At 43.7% G+C, this 26,225-nt stretch overlaps 1 protein-coding gene across 1 annotated transcript in view; it reads right to left on the reverse strand.

Moving 5' to 3' along the window:
- Positions 1 to 26,225, reverse strand: part of SMCHD1 (structural maintenance of chromosomes flexible hinge domain containing 1) — a 1,156,633-nt gene that overhangs the window by 193,861 nt on the left and 936,547 nt on the right. The window contains 1 exon segment of the mRNA XM_029591083.1: positions 24,653 to 24,775. Coding sequence (XP_029446943.1) covers positions 24,653 to 24,775 — 123 coding nt within the window.

Raw genomic sequence — 26,225 nt, forward strand, 5'->3', positions numbered from 1 at the left:
CATGGTGTGCGTACAATCTGGGCACCGACGGAAACCCGACGCCATGGCAAAAAATTGAGCCGCGGTACGGTCGATGGCCAGTAGGCCACGAGGGCCAAACTTGACGGTAATCGACGAAAAAAATGGCAAAAACTTACCGAAGTACCGCGGGTGAGTAAAGAAAGAGGAGGGACCCCTGTGGGGCAACTTTAACCTTAAAGAAGTCCGTGAAGAAATTCCTGTCAGGAATGTGGTCAGAGCTCCTTAACCACGAGGCTACTGCTGCGCGGAAAAAAGAAGACTGAAGGGGGACCCCTGCTGGCTGCAGGGTTGGTGCCATGCTGGGCATGCCCAGTAGGGGCCAGTCAAAGTTCTAGAAACTTTGATAAAAGTGTTCCGTGATTGGGCTCCATCCTGTGACGTCACCCATACGTGAGGACTACTATCCTGCTTGTCCTGTGAGAAAAGCATATACTGCAAGACATTTTTCAGTACTTGTGGAGAGAAAAAACAGAATTATATAAATCATTAACACAATTAATACACAAAGAAAACCTCTGGCCTCTCAGTCAGTATGAGAATAAACATACATACATGTACACTTGATAGAAAATACATTCATTATCAGGAAAAGGTATCCAAACATTACATTTCTCAAATTTTTCTTCTATGGTAGATGGAGTCAACAGAGAGCTATTCCTTAAACATGTTTAAGAACATAAGAACATGCCATACTGGGTCAGACCAAGGGTCCATCAAGCCCAGCATCCTGTTTCCAACAGTGCCCAATCCAGGCCATAGGAATCTGGCAAGTACCCAAAAACTAAATCTATCCCATGTTACTGTTGCTAGTAATAGCAATGGCTATTCTCTAAGTCAACTTAATTAATAGTAGGTAATGGACTTCTCCAAGAACTTATCCAATCCTTTTTTAAACAAAGCTACACTAACCACATCCTCTGGCAACAAATTCCAGAGTTTAATTGTGTATTGAGTGAAAAAGCAAAATTGCTTACCTTGTAATAGGTGTTATCCCAGGACAGCAGGATGCAGTCCTCACATATGGGTGACGTCACTGATGGAGCCCTATCCCGGAAAACTGTGTCAAAGTTTCTAGAAATTTTTGACTGGCATCCTGAGCCTACTGAGCATGCCCAGCATGCCATGATCCCTAGAGCCACAGGGGTCTCCCTTCAGTCTTGTTTGTAGCAATTAGCATTAGCCAAAAATAAAATAATAAAATGTATCGGACCCAACTCCACGGGGTGGCGGGTGGGTTTCGTGAGGACTACATCCTGCTGTCCTGGGATAACACCTATTACAAGGTAAGCAATTTTGCTTTATCCCAAGACAAGCAGGATGCTAGTCCTCACATATGGGTGATTAGCAAGCTACAGGCTGAGTCATCTTTGTAGTGGACCAACAGCATACAACTTGTGCAACAAGGACAACAACTGGTGTACTGTTGGGAAAAATGAGGCAGCCTGAAATCACGAAAGGTTGGATGTGGAAGGAGTTGGATCATGCTGGAAACAAGTTCTTTTAAGACAGATTGTCCATAGGCTGAATCTTGTCGACCTTCCTTGTCGAGACAGTAGTGAGCCACAAAGGTGTGAAGAGAACTCCATGTTGCGACTTTACATATGTCAGCACTGAACGATAGTGTGCTACTGAGGTTGACATTGCTCTTATTGAGTGCGCCTTTACTCGCCTCTGGAGAGGAAGGCCTGCTTTTTCATAACAAAATTGTATACAATCTGCAAGGCAATTAGATAGAGTTTGCTTGCCCACCACTTTTCCAGGTTTGTTTTGATCAAAAGAAACAAAGAGCTGGGTGGATTTCCTATGGGCTGTAGTGAGATGTAAGTAGTATGCAAGCGCACGTTTACAGTCCAAGGTGCGTAAAAGCCCTCTCTCCTTGGTGAGAGTGAGGTTTTGGGAAGATAGTAGGCAAGATGATGGATTGATTCAAGTGGAATTCCGTAACTACCTTGGGAAGACATTTTGGGTGTGTACGGAGTATCACTCGATCATGTAAGAATTTTGTGTAGGGTGAGTATGTGACAAGTGCTTGTAACTCGCTAACCCTTCTAGCAGATGTGATGGCTATTAAGAAAATCATTTTCCAAGTGAGAAATTTAACATCACAGGAATCCATGGGTTCAAAAAGAGAACGCATGAGCCTTGTTAAGACCACATTTAGGTCCCATTCTGTGACTAGTGGTCGGTGTGGAGGTTTAAGTTGAATTAAACCTCTCATAAACCTACTAACGAGGGGTTGCACTGATACTGGGTGCATCTCCAACGGTATTGTGATAAGCTGAGATTGCACTTAAATGCACTCTTACAGATGAGGTCTGAAGGCCAGAGTCTGAGAGATGCCATAAATAGTCTAATAAAGATGATGTAGTGCAGGAAAAAGGGTCCATACTGTTTTGTGTGCACCACATGGTAAAACGTTTCCATTTAGCACGATAGTTCTTTCGTGTGGAGAGTTTACGTGAAGCTACAAGCACTTGAGAGACATTAGTTGAAAGATTGAGAGGTTGTAGAATCAAGCTTTCAACAGCCATGCTGTGAGGGATAGGGATTGAAGGTTGGGATGACGCAACCTGCCCTGATCCTGAGTTATGAGAGTGGGTGCTGTGCCCAGGCGAATTGGGTCCTTGATCGAGAGATCGAGGAGTATGGGAAACCACACTTTTCGAGGCCAATATGGGGCCATGAGTATCATGGACCCTTTGCCCTGTTGTAGCGTCACTAGAGTTTTGGGTATTAGCGGTATCGGGGGATACGCGTATAGAAGGCCTGAGTTCCAGTGGCGAGCAAAGGCGTTCCTGGGTAAGCGGTTTCTCTGCTTGTACAGGGAGCAAAAATTGTCCACTTTGTAATTCATTTGTGATGCAAAGACGTCTACTGGTGGATGACCCCCAACGCCGAAAGATCTTGGTCACCACATTTGGATCCAGAGACCACTCGTGAGGTTGGAAGTGTCGACTGAGGCGATCTGCCACTACATTGTGGATGCCTGCCAGATAAGTGGCCCGGAGAAATATTGAGTGTGTTAGGGCCCAGTCCCAAATCTGTGCTGCTTCTTGACAAAGGAGATACGACCCCATACCTCCCTGTTTGTTGATGTACTACTTGGCTACTGTGTTGTCTGTTTGTATCAGAATAAGTCTTGTGTGAAAGGCAGTCCTTGAACGCATGCAGCGCATAGCGTATAGCTCGAAGCTCTAGGAAGTTTATCTGAAATGTAGCTTCGAGTCTTGTCCAAGTATCTTGAGTCTGCAGATGACCAATGTGTGCTCCCCAGCCGAAGGTGGATGCATCTGTAGTTAATGTTACTTGCGTAATCAGTTGCTGAAAAGGTAGGCCGGTGAGCAAGTTGTCCTCGTTCGTCCACCATAGGAGAGAGGACCGTAGTTGTTGAGTTACTTGAATTGGATAAGACAGCGGTTGAATGGCTTGTCTCCACTGCCTTCTGAGTGTCCACTAAGTGACTCTCTTGGCTAATCTTGCCATAGGAGTGACGTGAACTGTGGAGGCCATGTGACCTAGAAGTGTGAGGCATTGATGAGCTGTTATTTGAGTGTGTGTGCGGAGAGAGCCTGCTAATGAGGCGAGAGTCTGTGCACAGTTTTTTGGAAGGAAAGCCTTTGAAGTTATGGTGTTTAATTCTGCTCCGATGAATTGTAACAGGTGAGATGGTGTGAAGTGGGATTTCTGGTAGTTGATGAGGAATCCCAATGAATGGAGTAGAGTGATTGTGAGCTTGAGAGAGTTGAGAGCTCCTTGTCTTGTTTGGCTTCTGATGAGCCAATCGTCCAGGTAAGGGCACAGCTGCCCACTTGCACTTTCTTGTGCAAGTGGGCAGCTGCCACTGCCAGGCACTCTGTGAACACTCTAGGTGCTGAAGCGAGACCGAATGGTAGCACCCTGTGCTGGAAATGTTGACTTCCTACCAGGAATCGCAGATACTTGCGATGAGGAGGGAATATTGGAATGTGAGCGTAAGCGTCTTGAAAATCCAGAGAACAGAGCCATTCTCCTTTTTGAAGTAAAGGTAGCATGGTGCCAAATGACACCATCCTGAATTTTTCTTTTTTCAGGTATTTGTTGAGTTTCCGGAGGTCCAATATGGGACGTAGGCCTCCTGTTTTCTTTGGAATGAGGAAATAACGGGAGTAGAATCCTCTGCCCTGCTGAGGCCAGGGAACTGGTTCCATGGCCAGGGAACTGGTTCCACGGCCCTGGCTCTCAGAAGGTTGGATAATTCTTCTTGCAGGAGTGTGGATTGATAGTTTACTGTCCAAGAGGAGGTGGGTGGAGTATCGTTTGGTACAGTGAGAAAGTCCAGGTGGTACCCTTGAGATGTTATGGAGAGTACCCATTGGTCTGTAGTGATATGTGACCAATTGTGTTGGAAGAAAGTGATCCGACCTCCTACTGGCAAATTTGGGGTCGGATTGGTTGACAGGCTGCTGTTCTCTGATGTGATCTCAAAATCCGGAAGTTGACCCTGTTTGTGGAGGGGGTTGAGCTCTAGGTGCTCTTGGTTGTCGGGTCTGTGTTCTTTGAGCTGGCCTAGATGACCTTCCACTGGCAGGAGGTGGATAGTAACGTCTTGGCCTGTAGTATGGCTGTTTAGATTCTTTCCTTGGGAGTCTTCCTGATGAAGGTTGAGACTCCTGAGGCACAGAGGAAAGCTGTCTCAAGGTTTCCGAATGCTCTTTTAACTGAGAAACTGCTTCTTTTACTTTATCTCCAAAGAGACTGTCCCCTACGCAAGGGAGATCAGCGAGTTTCTCCTGTACTTCTGGTCTCAGGTCGGAGGCCTTATACCTGTGGCCAACATTCTTGATGCAGTCTCGAAACTATCTTAAGCTGCATGAACTTGTTTCTCAGCTTCCAGGCCCTTATGGATTATGGAAATGAAAGAATCTTGGAATTACTGGGGGAGAGTTTCAGAGAGTTCTTGGATTTGTTCCCATAAATTACGCTGATATTGCGTCATATATAGTTGGTAGGATGCAATTCTGGAGACCAACATGGATCCCTGAAACATTTTTCTGCCTATGTTATCCAAGAATCTATTGTCCTTTCCAGGTGGATTAGATGAATGAGGCTTTATTCGTTTGGATTTCTTTTGAGCTGACTCAACTACTACTGATTGAGGAGGTAATTGAGTTTTTTGGAAGCCTGGGATATGCTGGACTAGATATGTAGCATCAGTCCTTTTATTCACCGGTGGTATGGTACAGGGATGCTCCCATAGCCTGTGTTGCAAGTCAACAAGGACTTCGTGAACTGAAATTGCCAGCACCTCTTTAGGTGGGTCCATGAACTGTAACACTTCCAGAGTTTTTTGTCTGGTGTCCTCTTCAGATTCAAGCTGGAAGGGGATGGTGTCAGCCATATCCTTGATGAAATTGAAGAAGGAAAGATTCTCTGGAGGGGATTTCCTTCTTTCCTCTGGAGGGAAAGGTTCTGAGAGGACTTCCTCTGAAGAAGTATCAGTATTGGGATCGTCCCAGGTATCCGGTGAATGTGGACGAGGAGGCGTCGATGGAATGGGTACAGTTGGCATCAACGGTTTCTTCAGGGGTTTCTACGGAAACAGTGGAGAAAACGGTGGACGTGTGATTCCCGATGGACCTGGGAGTGGTTAAGGCATAGGTATTTCCTTTACTATTTCCTCTTCCCTCGGTGCTGGCATCGGTATCTCTGGTGATTTTACCAGAATGGCACCGATGAGCGTGTCCAATTTTTCTAAAATTGGCGCAAAAAAGGATATGTCTAGCATTGGCATCGGTGGAACCGGCGATGGAGTCGGTAATGGCATCGGTATAGGCACTGGTGACGGAAGAGGAGCCGGTACCGGCGATGGTGCTGGCCTCGATGGCAGAGTCGGTGCTGGCATCGGAGGCATATCGAGGATCGCGTCTCTAACTGCCTGGTGGATGTAACCGTCCAGTTCTGCCTGCATAGCTGGTGAAACCAGAGTAGCTATGGGGGGAGACAGTGAAGGCGATTCCGGTACCTCCGCAGGGCTCTGAGGAGATACAGTTCCTGGCATCGATATTGGTGGGGATTGCCTTGGTGTGGAAGGCCTCGGTGGAGCATCCTCTCTTCGAGGTTTCTTTGGCACTGATTCGGGATCCATTGATGGAGCTCCGGTTATCAGATCGATTTCGGGATCATGAGGTCTCCGATGATGATGCTTCTGCCTATGCTCGACGCCCTTCTCGATGACCGACAGATTTTATCGAAGACTTTAAAGGGGTTGGTGACAGCCGATCCCCTGCTTCATCGGTCTCCGTTTTTTAGGGACGACGTTTCTTATCGCTCCAGCCGAAGACGACTGTTCGGATGTCGATGGCATTAATTGGAGATGGAACAAATGCTCCATTTTCTCCATCCGCAGTCTTCTGCTTTTCGGCGTCATCCCGGCGCATCTTGGGCACGTCGAGACGTCGTGTCCCTCGCCGAGACAGAGTACACACTCTAAATGTGGGTCCGTAATGGACATGGTGCGGCAACAATTCGGGCACTTTTTGAAACCCATAGCCATTATGAGAGTCGGACAGCCGTCAATGACTTTCAGGCACAGTTTAACGGTTTCGGAACAGACGGAAAAAATTAAAAGACTTACCGCGATGGACAAAAAGGGAGACCCCTACGGTGTTGAAAGTTTTACATCAAAAACAATATCCCAGCAACTGAAATACAAGGACATGGGGTAGGGAAGAAACATTATCTCTGTCCTAAAAAAAAAAGATAGCACTTCTTTTTACATTGGTGGTCTACAGGCCTCAGAGTCAAATAGAAGAACTGGACAGTGATCTGATTGAAAACATCCAAAAGGTGGGAAAGAAGGCCGAAGTGTTGCTCATTGGAGATTTTAATCTTACAGATGTTGATTGGAGTATCTACAAGACGTAGAGAGATAGTGGATTCTCTTCAAAGGGCTTTGCTCAAACAAATGGTAATAGAACCCATGAGAGAGGATGTGATACTCAACCTGGTGCTCACTAATAGGGATAATGTCTCTAATGTCCGGGTATTTGCTCACCTGGGCACCAGTGATCATCAGACAGTATGGTTTGATATAGCAAATAGGATCATGAAAAGTCACATGATGATCTGGATTTTGAATTTCAAAAATACAGACTTTATCAAAATGGGAGCATATCTGGAAGAAGAACTACAAGATTGGGAGAAAATGGGTAAGGTGGAACAACAGTGGGCCTAATTAAAAGGAGCTACTACAAAGGTCATTGTTGTAAACTGTGAGGTTTGGGTGGACCCTTGGACACTGTGGCAGCTGACCATGCCCACAGGGGGAAGTCCCGTGAGGGGCCACAGGTCAGGCTTAGCTCAGGACACACAAACACAGTTTGATCTTTTATTAGACTGTGTAAGGAAGCCACCAGAGGTGGCAGTAGTGAGCAACTGGAATAGCCCGGCAGGGCTGATATCCCTCAGGTGCTGGAACAGCGACTCCTCTGGTAGCAGTGCTGAAGTGGAAAGAACTGAGATAATGAGTACAGTGGAGAATATACAAAACTCCAGTAAGGAGATCTCCAGGGTAGGGAGAGCAGACCCTCGAGGAGCGAGTATCTGAACCCTGAGAGCTGGAAGGCTTGCAGATGATGTACTCATGCAGCAGTTCCACGGAGATGGCACTGGGGCTGGAACGGAGGCAGGCCCTCGAGGAGCGAGGGCCTGGTTCCAGGGAACAGCTCTGAGGTGAAGATGGTAGTACTCACTGATGTTGAAGATTAGCAAATCCTTCCAGGCAAAAGACAAGGTAGGAGCAGGCAGCGAGTCAGGGAACATGGGCCCTCGAGGAGCAAGTACTGGTTTCCTGATAGCATCTGGAAAGCAAGTGAGGCCCCCGAGGAGCGGGTACCCCCGAGGAGCAGGTACCCCGTTAGCATTAGAAAGTCCAATATAGATTGGAGAGGCAGTGTAGCTGGGTACGGAGAGCGAATCCCATCCGAAGGATTCCCTTAGGAATACCCTTGCTAACTCAAAGGCTAGCAAACATTGTAGGCCTTAAATATCCAGGCATCACGACATCATCACGGGGGGGGGGGATGCCCTGGAGGTTCGCGCCAAGTAGGAAATAAAAAGGGCTGCGCGGCGGGCGCGCCCTATGGTACAAGCAGAGTATGGCGGGAGGCAGCGCCCAAGCCAGTCCGGGGACGCTGGAGAGGATAGCAGGCAGACGCTGCGGTAGCCAGGCATCCATCCGCAGCATGAGGAGGAGCAAACAAAGAGAGGTAGGCGGAGTGAAGCAGTTGGAAAGGGACGGTTGCAACAGTCACAAATCTCAATGTTAGAAAAGTAAACAAAAGTAAGAGAAAAAATGATTTGGTTCTCAAAGGAGGTGGCTGAAAAAATAAAGGCAAAAAGAACAGCCTTCAAGCAGTACAAAGGTTCCCAAAAAAGAGGAAGACAGGGAATAATAATGAAAGTGAAGGAGATTAAAAAACAAAGCAGAAAAGCAAAAGGTCTGGTGGAAGAAAGGACTGCCAAAGAGGTAAAATGATGTGTCAAAATATGTTTCAGATATATCAAAGAAAGGAGGACGGCCCAGGGTGGTATAGTGAAATTGAAAGGTGACAAAGAGCAATGTGTGGAGAAAGATGAGGAAATAGCAGAAATATTAAACAAAGCCTTCAGTTCAGTGTTCACTAAAGAAGACTGTGGAAATGGGCCATTGCTGGTTAACAAAACCATGTATGGCAGTGGGATAGATGCAACCCTGTTTACAGATGAGAATGTATGGGAAGAGCTAGGAAAGTTGAAAGTAGACAAGGCCATGGGGCTGGATGAGGTACATTCCAAGATACTAAGAAAGCTCAGAGATGTGCTGGCAGGTCCGTTGAAAGACCTGTTCGATAGATCCCTGGAAAGGGAGTGGTGCCGCAAAATTGGAGAAGAGGGAGGATGGTCCCAGTTCACAAGAGTGGTAGCACAGAGGAAGCTGGAAGCTACAGGCCGGTTAATCTCACCTCATAGTGGGAAATTAAAGGAGACACTGCTGAAGGAAAGGATAGTGAGCTATTGAGAATCCGGTGGGTTGCTGGACCCAAGACAACATAGATTCACGAGGGAAAGGGCCTGTCAGCCAAATTTGAATTTTTTTTTTTTAATTTGGTGACTAGAGAATTGGATAAAGGAAGAGCGCTTGATATGATTTACTTGGATTTCAGCAAAGTTTTTGATCTGGTCCCGCATTGGAAGCATATGAATAAAATGAGAAGCTTGGGAGTTGGCACCAAGGTGGTGGAGAGGATTACAAACTGGTTGACCTACATGAGTCAGCATATAATGGTAAATGGAACATACTCTGAAGAGAGAACAGTGTTAAGTGGAGTGCCACAGGGATCAGTTTTGGGACCGGATCTGTTCAATATCTTTCTGAGCGACATTGTGGAAGGGATAGAAGATAAATTTTATTTGCGGATTATACTAAGATCTGCATCAGAGTGGACACGCCTGAAAGAGAATGAAAAATGATTTAAGAAACCTTGAAGAGTAGTCAAAAACTTGGCTGCTTGGATTCAATGTGAAGAAATGCAGAGGCATGCATCTGGGGTACGGTAATCCATAAGAGCAGTATGTGATGGGGGTGAACCTCTAATGTGCACAGACTGGGAGCGTGATATTTGTGTAATAGTTTCTGGTGATCTGAAGGTGGCAAAGTAATGCAACAAGGTGATAGCTAAAGCCAGAAGAACAACCATCACCAGGAAAAAGGAGATGATAATGCCCTTGTACAGATCTTCACCTGGAGTACTGTGTTCAGTTCTGGAGCCCATATCTCAAAAAGGATAAGGACATGATGGAGGTGGTCCAGAGAAGGGAAACAAAAATCGTGTGAGGTCTGTATTGCAAGATTTATGAGGAGAGGCTGAAGAATCTAAATATGTATACTCTGGAAGAGAGGAGATGCAGGGGAGATACTTGAAAGGTTTTAATAATTTATGATCTTTAAAACTTTTCCTCTGAAAAAGGGGGGGAGGGGAGGGGACTCAGAATCATCATCAGGAAATACTTCTTTATGGCAAGGGTGATGGATTCCTGGAATGCCCTTCCAGAAGAGATGGTGAGGACAAAAACAGTACACAAATTTAAAAGGGTATGGGAAATATACTGTGTATCACTTAAGACTAGAGTTGGAAGTGAAGAAACGGGTGCATTGAGGTAACCTGCACGCAGTGGTAGTTACTACCCTTAACAGAAGGCACAGGGGTTATTACCCGTAACCAATTAGCCTGTTTCTAACACAACTGCAAAATTGTTCTCTGCTTCGACGGCGTGGGGGGGGGGGGGGGGGGGGGGGGAGATTGGAATTAGATTCAGATGATAGCTAACACTAGGCCCCAACTTTTATGGTCCAGAATGTTGATATACAGACAGACGGATAAAGCACAGGACTGCTTCTACAGTCAAGTCCCAAACACAAAGCACATTCAAACAACACTGTCTAAATTATCATTAAGGCTACTTACCATGTAAAAACAATTTTGTAATGGTTTTACATTTGTTTGGTTTACATTGTAAAAATTCCTGTCCTTAACATAAGACCTGGGAGTAACCTGCACAAAGCGGCAGTTACTACCATAAGAAACTTACTGGGCAGTCTGGATGGACCACCTGGTCTTGTTCTGCCATCCTTCCAGAAAAAGCTTAATCCATTAATATTAATGAGAAATATCCCATAAAGCAGTATTTTAGATGAGAGAATTCAATCAACTTGAGAATTCTTTTGCAAATAGCTCATAGATTTGGGGGCCATTTTGTCTCACCATTTCTAAGGAATTAAATGGAGCTATAATTTTCTATACATACCAAAATGAGGATAACTTCTTTCAATATACTTAGCTAACTGATCAATTCTTAATCAAAAAAGTTCAGCAGATATAACCAATCTAGCTGTTAGTGAGGCCTTTGATACTGATGAGCAGGTCTGTTTTAGCCAATAGGCATTTCCCTTCCCCTCCTGCCTGCAGGACATAGGATGGGAAGGGAGAGTGAAGCTGGAGACAGCTGAACAAAGGAGAATTATATTTGTTTGCTTGTTTCCATTTCTAATTTATGGTCACTTATTCTGTATTTAAGAACATAAGAACATGCCATACTGGGTCAGACAAAGAGTCCATCAAGCCCAGCATCCTGTTTCCAACAGTTGCCAATCCAGACCATGAGAACCTGGCAAGTTCCCAAAAACTAAGTCTATCCCATGCTACTGATGCTAGTAATAGCAGTGGCTATTTTCTAAGTCAACTTAATTAATAGCAGGTAATGGACTTTTCCAAGAACTTATCCAATCCGTTTTTAAACCCAGCTACACTAACTGCACTAACCACATCCTCTGGCAACAAATTCCAGAGTTTAATTGTGCGTTGAGTGAAAAAGAACTTTCTCCAATTAGTTTTAAATGTGCCACATGCTAACTTCATGGAGTGCCCCCTAGTCTTTCTATTATCCGAAAGAGTAAATAACCGATTCACATTTACCTGTTCTAGACCTCTCATGATTTTAAACACCTGTATCATATCCCCCCTCGGGTGTCTTTTCTCCAAGCTGAACAGTCCTAACGTCTTCAGTCTTTCCTTATAGCGGAGCTGTTCCATTCCCTTTATCATTTTGGTCACCCTCTGGCCACAATCATAACAATTAGCTGTGTCATGGTCTGGCACCAGGCATTGACAGCAAAGGTTGATGCCGTCTGTGATTGACATCTTTCTGGCACTCATACAGTTTTTGAAGCCGCTAACTGCGGCCACTTGTGAGTTCGATGTAATCTAAACTTTTTTTTTTTTTGTTAGGACTGAAAAGTGCTGTCGAGGAGCTGCGGAGGCAGCAAGCAACTTCAACAAATTTGTTTCCAATAAAAAATGTAGAAAATTTACTGAGATTAGAAACGTTTTTATTAGAGAGAAAAGATACATGTCCATGCAGAGACTTGGATGAAAAAAGACTGAGAGGCTCATGAAGCAACTCCAGCACTGGCTCAGTATAAAGTAAATGTTGCTTATCTGTAACAGGTGTTCTCACAGGACAGCAGGATGTCAGTCCTCACATATGGGAGACATCACAGGATGGAGCCCAATCACAGAACACTTCTGTCAAAGTTTCCAGAACTTTGACTGGCCCCTACTGGGCATGCCCAGCATGGCACTAACCCTGCAGCCAGCAGGGGCCCCCCTTCAGTCTTGTTAAAAAGCTACAGGTAGTGCCGAAAACAAAATAAGAAAACGTTATGAACCCAACACTGTGGGGCGGCGGGCAGGTTTCGTGAGGACTAACATCCTGCTGTCCTGTGAGAACACCTGTTAATAGGTAAGCAACATTTGCTTTCTCACAGGACAAGCAGGATGGTAGTCCTCACATATGGGTGAGTACCGAGCTGAGGATGTCCGAGAAATGCACTAAATGTACCCAGGTGTGCAAGGCACTAGGACTGGGATAATATTTGGCCGAGGGCATCCTGAACCCTAATGGGCAGGCAGAAGGGTGTTGGTAAGTCACGTTGTAAATAGGTTATGAAGGACAGACTGGCCGAAGATGGAATCTTGTCTTCCGGCTTTGTCCAAGCAATAGTGGGCTGCAAAGGTGTGGAGAGAACTCCAGGTGGCAGCCCTGCAAATGTCAGGAACCGGTACCGATCGTAGGTGTGCCACTGAAGTCTCCATGGCCCTCACAGAGTGTGCTTTAACACGGTTTTGAAATAGAATGCCCACTTGCTGATAGCAAAAGGATATGCAGTCCGCCAACCAGGAGGAGAGAGTCTGCTTACCCACAGGCTTCCCTAACTTGTTAGGGTGGAAAGAGACAAACAATTGAGTGCTTTCCCTGTGGGCAGCTGTACAGTCTAGGTAGAATGCTAGAGCCCGTTTACAGTCAAGGGTATGCAGAGCCTGTTCCCTGGATTGGAATTGGGCCTGGGAAAGAAGGTAGGTAGTATAATGGATTGATTAATGTGAAACTCCGATACTACCTTAGGCAAGAACATAGGGTGAGTGCAGAGTACTGCCCGGTCCTGCAGAAGTTTAGTGTAAGGCGGATAGGTAAATAGGGCCTGTAATTCACTAACTCTGCGAGCTGAAGTGATTGACAGAAGGAAAATTGCTTTCCAAGTGAGATAGCGAAGATCACAGGAGTGAAAAGGCTCGAATGGTGGTTTCATGAGCCAACCCAACACCAGGTTGAGGTCCCAAGAAGGGGCCGGAGGATGCAGTGGAGGCTTGAGGTGAAGCACGCCTTTCAGAAAACATGTTACAAGGGGTTGTACTGATATAGAAACATCCCCGACACCTTTATGGAAGGCGGCTAAGGCAGTGACATGCATTCTGATGGAAGAAGTTTTTAGACCTGACTCTGATAAGTGTCAGCGATAATCCAAAAACTTCGTGATTGGACAGGTAAAGGGGTCAAGGGACTGAGAAGAGCACCATGAAGTGAACCTGTTCCATTTGTAAGAGTAAGATTTTCTCATGGAAGGCTTCCGTGAAGCAATCAAGACACGAGAAACTGGTTCAGAAAGGTAAGTGGCTGAAGGATTAACCTTTCAACATCCATGCCATCAGGGACAAGGCGTGAAGGTTGGGTTGGCGGAGGCACCCGTCGTTTTGAGTGATCAGAAGCGGGTCCTTTCCCAAGGGAATGTGCCTGCGAATGGAGACATCCTGCAGTATTGGAAACCACACTTGGCGTGGCCAGTGAGGTGCTATCAGGATCATAGTTCCCTTGTCCTGACGTAACTTCATGAGAGTCTTCGAGACATTCCAGTGGAAACACTGAGAGGAGAGGATCACCTTGCTGGTGGCTGAAAGGAATCAGTAAGTTTTTGCTTGGGACATTGACTTTTTTAAAGGTATTGGGGCAAAGTTAACTATTTGGGAATATTATTTAGTGTGTTTGTGCCTTTAATAGTCAGAAAGGCAGTGAATAAACAAGTTAGACTGTTTGCCTTTTTAAATAGTCAGTCAATAAGGTAGCAGTAGGTAGGCAGTGAATAAACAAGTTAGACTGTTTGTATTTTTAGTCAGTCAATAAGGTAGCAGTAGGTAGGCAGTGAATAAACAAGTTAGACTGTTTGTATTTTTAGTCAGTCAATAAGGTAGCAGTAGATAGTGTGTTTATTTTTAAAAGTCTGCAGAACTGAGTGTTCTCCAGACTTTTAAAGAGCTGACTGTTTGTTTTAATACTAACTGAGTGCATTGTATTGAGAAAAAAAAAAAAAACCACAAAAAAAACCAACCCACAAAAAAGTAGCCAGAAGCTAGAAATAAGCTAGGAGCAGTATATACCAAAGTAAAAAAGTTGAATAGTTCAGCTCAGTTACTCACCTTGGAAAGGTGTTGAGGTAGAGTGATTGGGTTTGAATAGGGACCAACATTTGTTAATCAAGGGAGCAGTGAGTCACTCAGGCTGACTAACTGAAGTTAGACTGTTTGTATTTCCCAACCCTCCCACCCCTAGCTCATCCCTTAATTTATAGGCAGGTGCCACTTTCACAAAAAAAAAACCAAAAAAAAACCATCAACAAAAACTTTATTGAGAATTCGATCAGACCCCGGTAGGCCACTACCAGACACATAGTGAATTCACTAATACATTTAAAGGAAGTTAGACACATTCCTACTCCCATAGCAACCTAAAACTTAACTAGGAACTGATCAAAATTGAGATGAAGGCAGCAGTCCAGCAGCAAGAGGGGGGCTTCCCAGTCTTTTGCATCGAGTGTCACATGTATGATTTTTTACCCACCGGTGAGAAGTTGTACATGTGCATGCGATGCAAAGAGCTCCTGGCTCTCAGAGAACGAGTCCGATCTCTGGAGGCTAGAGTGGCAGACCTGGAGGAGCTGAGGCAGACAGAGAGGTATATGGATGAGACCTTCAGGGACATAGTAGTCAAGTCCCAACTTCAGACTGGCAGCCCTGGTGCTGCCTTGGAGGAAGGTGGTCTCATAATGGGAAAGCACCAACCAGGTGTAGCAGGAAAGGATCCTGTAGCAAGGACCTGCTCCCTAGGTGATGCATTGTACTTTCGCACTGAGGATATCTCCCCAAGGCCTACTGCCCAGGAGGGAAGGGTTAGGTCGGCCGTCATAGTTGGTGATTCGATTATTAGGAATGTAGATAGCTGGGTGGCTGGTGGGCGTGAGGATCGCCTGGTAACATGCCTACCTGGTGCAAAGGTGGCGGACCTCACGCGTCACCCTAGATAGGATTTTAGACAGTGCTGGGAAGGAGCCGGCTGTCGTGGTACACGTGGGCACCAACGACATAGGAAAATGTGGGAGGGAGGTTCTGGAAGCCAAATTTAGGCTCTAAGGTAGAAAGATTAAATCCAGAACCTCCAGGGTAGCATTCTCTGAAATGCTCCCTGTTCCACGCGCAGGTCACCAGAGGCAGGCAGAGCTCCGGAGTCTCAATGCGTGGATGAGACGATGGTGCAAGGAAGAGGGATTCAGTTTTGTTAGGAACTGGGGAATCTTTTGGGGAAGGGGGAGTCTCTTCTGAAGGGATGGGCTCCACCTTAACCAGGGTGGAACCAGACTGCTGGCGCTAACCTTTAAAAAGGAGATAGGGCAGCTTTTAAACTAGAACAAAGGGGAAAGCCGATAGTCGCTCAGCAGCGCATGGTTCGGAGAGAGGTATCTTTAAAGGATACTAATGATGCATTAGAATATGTAATAATTTAATTTAATTTCAATTTTTAAGTTTTTCTTATCTTATCTACAAGTTCTTCGAAGTTAGCCCTATTAATTGTTCCTTCCTGTTCGATGTAATTTCCAACTTACTTCTATGTAAACCGACGTGATATGTACCAATACATGAACGTCGGTATATAAAAGCCTTTAAATAAATATGTATGGATTCTGCTAGAGTTGCTAAGCTACTTTAGGTTTTAGTTCCTGTGTTTTACCTACATTGGTGGCTATTGGTCAAATTTACTTGGAGAATGGCCACTAGGGATGTGAATCGTTTTTGAACGATTAAAATTGTCAGATAATTTTAAAATCGTCCTAAATCGTTAGAGTGCACGATACAATACAAATGCCCCCGATTTATCATCAGGGGCATTTGTATTGTATCGTTAAATAGGGCATGGGAATTATTTGGGGGAGGGCGGGAAAACCGGCACACCAAAACAACCCCTAAACCCACCCCGACCCTTTAAAACCAATTCCTTACCCTCCCCCACCCTCCCGAACCCCCCCCAAATGTTAAATTACCTGGTGGTCCAGATTTCTACAACGGGGATACCCGGTCTCTAGTGTTAAAAAAGCCTACCGCAGAGCCTTATACTCTAATCGCGATTATTTATTTTTGCCCAAAAATCAGGAGGATTCGAACCCACAGACTCTGGTGCTCAGACACACACTGGCAGCCCCTGCTATCAGTAGAGCCATTCGACAGCACTGGAGAATCTTGCAAGAAATACACCCTCAACTTCAAGATCCAATTCGAATAGCTTACTCCAGAGGCCAAAACATTAAAGACCGAGTTGTGCACTCCAGTATGTTTAATCCACCAATGGCAATGGATAATGTAAAATGTGATGGGAAATGTGCATACTGTCCTCAAAAAGCACCAATCTCTTCCATCCAGACATCTGCGGGCAGAATTGAAAAGTTGCCTCCATCAGATTGCAATACATCATATGTAATATATGCAATCTTCTGCCCATGCCCATTGACATATGTGGGAATGACCAAGCGCCCAATCCGTTATAGACTCACTGAACATAAATGTTGTTTAAAAACCGGCAGATTGGATGAGCCTTTAGTCTCACATTGCAAAGACGCAAATCATGCCTATTCAGATCTTTCTTGGACTATATTGGAATTGGTTGCGGAGCATTGGAGAAGAGGTAATAGAATCAAAAGACTTCAACAAGCTGAACAGAAATGGATTTTTCAATTACAGTCATTGGCCCCGTATGGACTCAATAAGGACATTGAGTGGGTTCACTTTATGTGAACCTACATCAGGTTCGTTAAGTATACACAGGCTTGCCAACTATACACAGGTGAGGCATGATTAAAACTATATAAGAAGGTAGAGGTGAGTGGCTCGCTCACATAGACGCCAGAATGAGGACATGGCGTGAAGTTTGGGTGAGTACTAAGCGGTGAATCTTAAGCCCCTGGGATGCACATGTTTAAATCGTTCTTTCTTAAAGTTGTGTGATTTCAAAAAAAAACCTTTGTTTCTTATAGAAATGTTACTGATGTGGAATTTGCAATGCACTTCTCAAAAGCATTAAGTATACCTCTTAGTCCCTGAAGCAGCAATCACTGCGAAACGTACGTCGGACATCTGTGATTCGGCGTGGCGGCGCTCAGCCCAGACCTGTGCGGCAGCACCGCGGCGCTAGTAAACAACGAACGGGGGACATCCGTGTGCAAGGTGGTACACCGAAGAATAGCACGGCAGCGCTCAGTCTCGGAAGAACAAAAAGGCAAGTGATTCACTTTTGAAATGTTCTAAAACGCCAACAGAGGCATTCAAGCAGGACTATTTTTGAAGAGCAGGATTTGCATGAAAGTAAAAATTACTCCACACACTAATTTGAGAAAAAAAGTTAAAAAAAGCAAAAAAACGAAAAGACTGCTTATATTCAAAACTTTTACAGGACCGATGATTAAAGATGACCCAATGTGACTGAAAACACAGGCATCAAATGCATGCATGTCACGGGTGGTATGATGGTCCATAATAATGTAGTAAAAGAATTATGAAAAAATACACACATTAATTTTGAAATATTATTCATACAACGTTTTTGATAGCAGACTTCAATTACCCCAATATAGACTGGGTAAATGTATCATCGGGTCACACTAGAGAGATAACATTCCTGGATAGAATAAATGATAGCTTTATGGAGCAATTGGTTCAGGAACCGACGAGAGAGGTAACGGTTGTGGGGCCGCTTGGCAATAGTGATCATAATATGATCAAATTTGATTTAATGACTGGAAAAGGAACAGTGTGCAAATCCAAGGCTCTCGTGCTAAACTTTCAAAAGGGGAAACTTTGATAAAATGAGAAAAATTGTAAGAAAAAAAACTGAAAGGAGCAGCTACAAAAGTAAAAAATGTCCAAGAGGCGTGGTCATTGTTAAAAAATACCATTCTAGAAGCACAGTCAGATGTATTCCACACATTAAGAAAGGTGGAAAGAAGGCAAAACGATTACCGGCATGGTTAAAAGGGGAGGTGAAAGAAACTATTTTAGCCAAAAGATCTTCATTCAAAAAATGGAAGAAGGATCCAACAGAAGAAAATAGGATAAAGCATAAACATTAGCAAGTTAAATGTAAGACATTGATAAGACAGGCTAAGAGAGAATTTGAAAAGAAGTTGGCTGTAGAGGCAAAAACTCACAGTGAAAACTTTTTAAAATATATCCGAAGCAGAAAGCCTGTGAGGGAATCAGTTGGACCGTTAGATGATCGAGGGGTTAAAGGGGCACTTAGAGAAGATAAGGCCATCGCGGAAAGATTAAATGATTTCTTTGTTTCAGTGTTTACTGAAGAGGATGTTGGGGAGGTACCCATAATGGAGAAGGTTTTCATGGGTAATGATTCAGATGGACTGAATCAAATCACGGTGAACCTAGAAGATGTGGTAGGCGTGATTGACAAACTGAAGAGTAGTAAATCACCTGGACCGGATGGTATACACCCCAGAGTTCTGAAGGAACTAAAAAATGAAATGTCAGACCTATTAGTAAAAATTTGTAACTTATCATTAAAATCATCCATTGTACCTGAAGACTGAAGGATAGCAAATGTAACCCCAATATTTAAAAAGGGCTCCAGGGGCGATCCGGGAAACTACAGACCGGTTAGCCTGACTTCAGTGCCAGGAAAAATAGTGGAAAGTGTTCTAAACATCAAAATCACAGAACATATAGAAAGACATGGTTTAATGGAACAAAGTCAGCATGGCTTTACCCAGGGCAAGTCTTGCCTCACAAATCTGCTTCACTTTTTTGAAGGAGTTAATAAACATGTGGATAAAGGTGAACAGGTAGATATAGTATACTTGGATTTTCAGAAGGCGTTTGACAAAGTTCCTCATGAGAGGCTTCTAGGAAAAGTAAAAAGTCATGGGATAGGTGGCGATGTCCTTTCGTGGATTGCAAACTGGCTAAAAGACAGGAAACAGAGAGTAGGATTAAATGGGCAAATTTCTCAGTGGAAGGGAGTGGACAGTGGAGTGCCTCAGGGATCTGTATTGGGACCCTTACTGTTCAATATATTTATAAATGATCTGGAAAGAAATACGACGAGTGAGATAATCAAATTTGCAGATGACACAAAATTGTTCAGAGTAGTTAAATCACAAGCAGATTGTGATAAATTGCAGGAAGACCTTGTGAGACTGGAAAATTGGGCATCCAAATGGCAGATGAAATTTAATGTGGATAAGTGCAAGGTGATGCATATAGGGAAAAATAACCCATGGTATAATTACACAATGTTGGGTTCCATATTAGGTGCTACAACCCAAGAAAGAGATCTAGGTGTCATAGTGGATAACACATTGAAATCGTCGATGCAGTGTGCTGCGGCAGTCAAAAAAGCAAACAGAATGTAGGGAATTATTAGAAAAGGAATGATGAATAAAACGGAAAATGTCATAATGCCTCTGTATCGCTCCATGGTGAGACCGCACCTTGAATACTGTGTACAATTCTGGTCGCCGCATCTCAAAAAAGATATAATTGCGATGGAGAAGGTATAGAGAAGGGCTACCAAAATAAGGGGAATGCAACAACTCCCCTATGAGGAAAGAATAAAGAGGTTAGGACTTTTCAGCTTGGAGAAGAGACGACTGAGGGGGAATATGATAGAGGTGTTTAAAATCATGAAAGGTCTAGAACGGGTAGATGTGAATCGGTTATTTACTCTTTCGGATAGTAGAAAGACTAGGGGGCACTCCATGAAGTTAGCATGGGGCACATTTAAAACTAATCGGAGAAAGTTCTTTTTCACTCAACGCACAATTAAACTCTGGAATTTGTTGCCAGGGAATGTGGTTAGTGCAGTTAGTATAGCTGTATTTAAAAAAGGATTGGATAAGTTCTTGGAGGAGAAGTCCATTACCTGCTATTAAGTTCACTTAGAGAATAGCCACTGCCATTAGCAATGGTAACATGGAATAGACTTAGTTTTTGGCTACTTGCCAGGTTCTTATGGCCTGGATTGGCCACTGTTGGAAACAGGATGCTGGGCTTGATGGACCCTTGGTCTGACCCAGTATGGCATTTTCTTATGTTCTTATTTACCGGAGTACCGCGGCTTAAAAAAGTTAAAGGAGGGACCCCTGTGGGGCAAATTAACTTTTAGTAATTCTGTGAGGAAAATTCCTGTCAGGAATCTCTGCAGAGCTCCTTAACCACGAGGCTACTGCTGCGCGGAAAAAAGAAGACTGAAGGGGAACCCCTGCTGGCTGCAGGGTTAGTGCCATGCTGGGCATGCCCAGTAGGGGCCAGTCAAAGTTCTGGAAACTTTGACAAAAGTGTTCCGTGAACGGGCTCCATCCTGTGATGTCACCCATATGTGAGGACTACCATCCTGCTTGTCCTGTGAGAACAAAAGTTCTATGAGCTAGAAGAGACCATTTGATGCCATCAGATGATGTTACCCATGTATAATGGCTAATTCAGCACTATTTGTCGACGGTGAAAGTGTTTTTCCTGCATAAATCATCTGTCTGAAAATTGGCCACCTTATATACAGGTAAAATTATACTCGCAGCTCCATAAGGTATATATTTTTACCTCCACTGTAGTGGAGCTATTCATATGGCGGAGTCCCGAATTTAGCTGAAGAAATCACTGAATTTGAAAACGCTGCTGTTTCAGCATCCTTGACATAGCCAGCTAAGTAGTTATCTGCTAAAATCTTAGCCAGTTTAAGTCAGTAGCGGTCCCAAGAGTACTCCGGAGCGGAGTGCATTTATCCGGCTAAATTATCCAATAACACTGCCTGAGAGCAGTCCTAAAGTTAGCTGGATAAATATATCTGGCTACAGAATATCTACCTAACTTAAACAGACAGCCAGTGACCGAATACTGAGTCTTACATGCACAGTTTTGGTTTTTCAAATTATAGTTTTGGTTGAAAAAAGGCTCTGCAGAAAAGGAAGGTGTAAATCTTTACAGGTACCATTTCCTTGGGCAATTTTTAAAGGAAAAGTATGCATATACTTTTCCTTAATATCTATAGACTTTGCAGCAATACGAACAATTTGAAAACTGCTATCTGACAGGGTAGTTTTAAAAGGAACATGCATGCACTCAAACACTCTCACAAGTATGGGTGTATCATATATAGAAACATAGAAATGACATCAGAAGATGACCAAATGGCCCATCCAGTCTGCCCAGCAAGCTTTTGCACTTTTTTTTTTCTCTCACATACTAATCTGTTTCTCTTGGCTCTTAGTAACCTTTTTTATTCTATTTCCCTTCCACCCCCGCCATTAATGTAGAGAGCAGTGTAGGAACTGTATCTAAGTGAAATAGCTTAGTTAGGGGTTTTAACCACCACAATAAGCAAGCTACACCCATGCTTATCTGTTTATCCAGACTATGTAATTAGAACATAAGAACATAAGAAATTGCCATGCTGGGTCAGACCAAGGGTCCATCGAGCCCAGCATCCCGTCTCCAACAGAGGCCAAACCAGGCCACAGAACCTGGAAACCACCCAAACACCAAGAAGATCCCATGCCACCGATGCAATCAATAGCAGTGGCCATTAGAGATGTGAATCGTGTGCCAGATCGTCTTAACGATCAGATTCAGCTGAGGGGGGGGGGGGGGGGGGAATCTGATCGTTAAGATATGTGAATTGGAATCGTTTCCGATTCCAATTCACATCGCTAATTTTTTTTTTAGGGAGGCCCGCGCCGCTAAAAAAAAACAACCCACCCGACCCTTTAAATCGACCCCACCCTCCCGACCCCCCCAAAACCTTTTAAAATTACCTGGTGGTCCAGGGGGGCCTCGGGGAGAGATCCAGGGGGGCCTCGGGGAGAGATTTCCCGTTCCCAGGCATCAGCTGTTCTAAAAAAAAAATGGCGCAGATGCCCCTTTGCCCTTACCATGTGACAGGGTATCCGTGTCATTGGCCGGCCCCTGTCACATGGTAGGAGCACTGGATGGCCGGCGCCATCTTTAAAGATGGCGCCGGCCATCTTTACTCATCAGCCCCTATTATAGAGTATAGTATAATAGGGGCTGATGAGTAAAGATGGCGCCGGCCATCCAGTGCTCCTACCATGTGACAGGGGCCGGCCAATGGCATGGATACCCTGTCACATGGTAAGGGCAAAGGGGCATCGGCGTCATTTTTTTTTTTTTTTTTTAGAACAGCTGATGCCTGGGAACAGGAAATCTCTCCCCGAGGCCCCCCTGGACCACCAGGTAATTTAAAAAGGTTTTTTTTTGGGGGGGGTCGATTTAAAGGGTCGGGTGGGGTTTTTTTTTTGCGGTGCGGGCCTCCCTAAAAAATAAAAGGGTCGGAAGGGTGGGGGAGGCTAAGGGGGGTCGATTTAAAGGGTCGGGTGGGGTTTTTTTTTTTTTTTTTTTAATTGGGCCATCGGCGCCATTTTAATTAGTGGCAGCCAAAATGGCGCCGATGGCCCAAGAGCGGGAGATCGCGCCGGGACCCCCCCCCCCACTGGACCACCAGGTAATTTAACATTTAGGGGGGGTTCGGGAGGGTGGGGGAGGGTAAGGAATTGGTTTTAAAGGGTCGGGGTGGGTTTAGGGGTTGTTTTGGTGTGCCGGTTTTCCTGCCCTCCCCCAAATAATTCCCATGCCCTATTTAACGATACAATACAAATGCCCCTGATGATAAATCGGGGGCATTTGTATTGTATCGTGCACTCTAACGATTTAGGACTATTTTAAAATTATCTGACAATAATTTTAATCGTTCAAAAACGATTCACATCCCTAGTGGCCATTCTCCAAGTAAATTTGACCAATAGCCACCAATGTAGGTAAAACACAGGAACTAAAACCTAAAGTAGCTTAGCAACTCTAGCAGAATCCATACATATTTATTTAAAGGCTTTTATATACCGACGTTCATGTATTGGTACATATCACGTCGGTTTACATAGAAGTAAGTTGGAAATTACATCGAACAGGAAGGAACAATTAATAGGGCTAACTTCGAAGAACTTGTAGATAAGATAAGAAAAACTTAAAAATTGAAATTAAATTAAATTATTACATATAACTTGTAACTTATAACAGAACTTATAGATAAGCTAAGAAAGACCTTAAAATTAAAAATAAATTACAGATAACTTATAACTTATTACAGATATCAGCTAACCAGTAAAAGTTTAGAGTTCTGATTTATGGCCTAACTAACAGTATAAAATCTAACTAATTAGGAGGATTTAAGGTTACAGCATGCGACATCTAGCGTCTTGGAGTATGAAATGCGTAAGTTAGTCCCTAAGGGTTAGCCCTTTAAGTGAAGGCTTTAGTGAAAAGCCAAGTTTTAAGCTTCTTTTTGAAATAATAGAAATAATAGGAGCATTATGCAGTCACTCCACCTAGTATCTTAAATTGGGAGTTGCTGGAAGAAGAACCTGGAAAGAGCATTAAAAGTGGGAACAATAGCAGATCACGGTCGTATACAAAGTTTAAGATTACTGGATGTGCTTAAACTATCCTGCCCACATCACAGTCATCACACAGGCAGAGGGAAAAATATCTGAAAATTGGGAAAAATTAAATTCCATCACTAAAAATTATAAAGTTTTTCTGGACATTGTTATCAGTGTATATTTTATTCCATTTATAATCCTGGGAGAATTCTGCGCTGCACAGAATCCTGCATCTGCAGGTTGTTGGTTGTTGCCTGATTATAGATCCACCTTTCTTCATTCCCCCCTGCCGTTGAAGCAGAGAGCTATGCTGGATATGCGTGAAGTGTCATCTAAAGTACCCCTCCCATGCATATTTTGGCTAGGGCTTTAGCAGCATTTACGCATGTATGCAGGCAGATTTTAAAACAAGCTTGTAAGTGGAAAAATTCTACCAGTTTGTCCAGTTCAAAGCAAGGTCTTCAAGAACCCTCTGTTTCTTCATTCTGCAAGCCCACCACTTGATCCTAAACCCTCACACTCTGTTAAATGTCCTAAAACTTGAGAACTCCAGACTTGCTCCTCATCAGTACCAGAAGTAAAGTTATACAGATAACAAGCTGATACACGCCATTATCAGCTTTTTTAAAATTTGAACTTACGAGCATAAGTCCTGGCCCCGTCCTGGAATGCCAATGCCCTATTCTTTTTCTGCCCCTTTCTTCTTGATGGGTGCATGGGCATGTATGTGTGTACTTCATGGCTTCTTAAAATGTGTGCTGCTCGTGTGAGTCCCACATACGCACGTATGTGGCCATTTTTGCACGAGCAACACTTAAAATTGACCCAAGAATGAGTACATACAAGTTCAAGTGAAATTTTGAGACCACTGATAAAATGCATTACCCATAAATATACAATAGATGTTATAAAGATTAGAAGGAAAATAAAAATAAAGGATGAAAAACAGACAAAATTAGAACTGTCTCCAAAAAAGATATTTGGCAATACACTCACCTTTCCCAAAATATCTGGGTTGCTTCTAGCATAGCTAGAGAGCATACATATTCTCCTAGGTTGTTTTATTATTGCTTCCCGTTGTGACATCTTTTGTTTTAGGACAGCCTCAATATTCTGCATCTGTAAAATGAGATCCAAAATGCATTGGCATCATTAGCATAAGGATGTAGTTCAGACAACTAATAGTGCATATGCCAACTTATAAATGAATTTGATTTCTCTTATTGCAAATACAAAATTCCAGATGAAATGAATGCTAAGGAGTTAAAAAATATATAACATCAACAAGTGCAACACTGACAGTACAGAACAAAGGCATAAAAAATGTCAATACAATATTGGGTATTTTTGCTGCTAGCTATCCATAGCATCCCCACTTATTCTACGAACTGATAATAAATGGCTTCCCTGTGGGCTGTGATCCTTTTATTGGACCAATTGAAAATTATGCAAAGATATTTTAGATTATCTTTTGAGATCACATCATCTTCATCTAAGAGGAACCTGCTTGGCCTGGGATAAAACATCTTTTTATTATTTTCATGCTCACCAATGGAAGAAATTAAAACCCACAAACAATTCAGTTTTTTTCAAGACCAATACAGCACTATCTAAAAATAATTGGCTGTAGTAAAACCCCCTCCCCCCCAAAAAAAAACCCAAGCTATAAATTGCAGTCAGTTGTTTATTCTTCATGGTGGGTTAGGAAGCCGTTGTAGCTCCCATAGGACTTGCAGTTATTGTACGCTGCAAGGGAACAGAAGACACTAATTGGGATTTGGTAAATCCTGAATCACAAAGAAACTGTAGTTGATTACCTGTAATGGGGTTCTCCATATAGAGCAGGATAGATCAGACACACAAATGGTGATGTCGTCTGATGGTGCCATCTCAATGAGCTCAGAAAAGCCTAGAATGTTTTCTGAGCACATGTGGGACTTCCCATGCAGCAATTACCTCACAAATCTCAGTCAGACAGCGAGCTTAAGAGTCAACTCCTCTAGAATGAGGTGGGAATGTGTGTCTAATTTATCCTGTTGTTTACATAGAACTCGTTGACAGGCAGGATGAATCGGCCATACCAGTGGAACATATCAGCAGTGGAACATACAACTCATGTTTTGTTAGAGACTGTAGAAACAGTTAAAGGAATGAATTAAATAAGCTTTTGTGAAATGCTAGGCCAAAAACGCTGTCTTGACATGAAGCATTTTTAGGCAGTAAGGAAAAGTGAAGGAAAGGATAGAAGACCAGGATGCAGTCTTGCATATATCTTCTATGGCAGTGGTTCTCAACCTTTTTTCGGCCAGGACACACCTGACAGATGGCTCTCACATGCGTGACACACTGAACATGTGACTGTCACGGAGCAAAATGTAAATATATATTCTGCATCCTCAGGAACCCCCTCGACCCCCAACAATGAGTGCAGAGCAGAACTATGGCATTACCGTACAACTCACCATACAAAAAAAAGATATTCTGGTTTTGATGACATCTCAGTAAAAGCAAAATGAACTCTCTTTACTGGCAGGCACAATAGTCCTCCTTATGAAAAGATAGTAATTTA

This window comes from Rhinatrema bivittatum, chromosome 2 (genome assembly GCF_901001135.1).
Source record: "Rhinatrema bivittatum chromosome 2, aRhiBiv1.1, whole genome shotgun sequence".
Lineage (NCBI taxonomy): Eukaryota > Metazoa > Chordata > Amphibia > Gymnophiona > Rhinatrematidae > Rhinatrema > Rhinatrema bivittatum.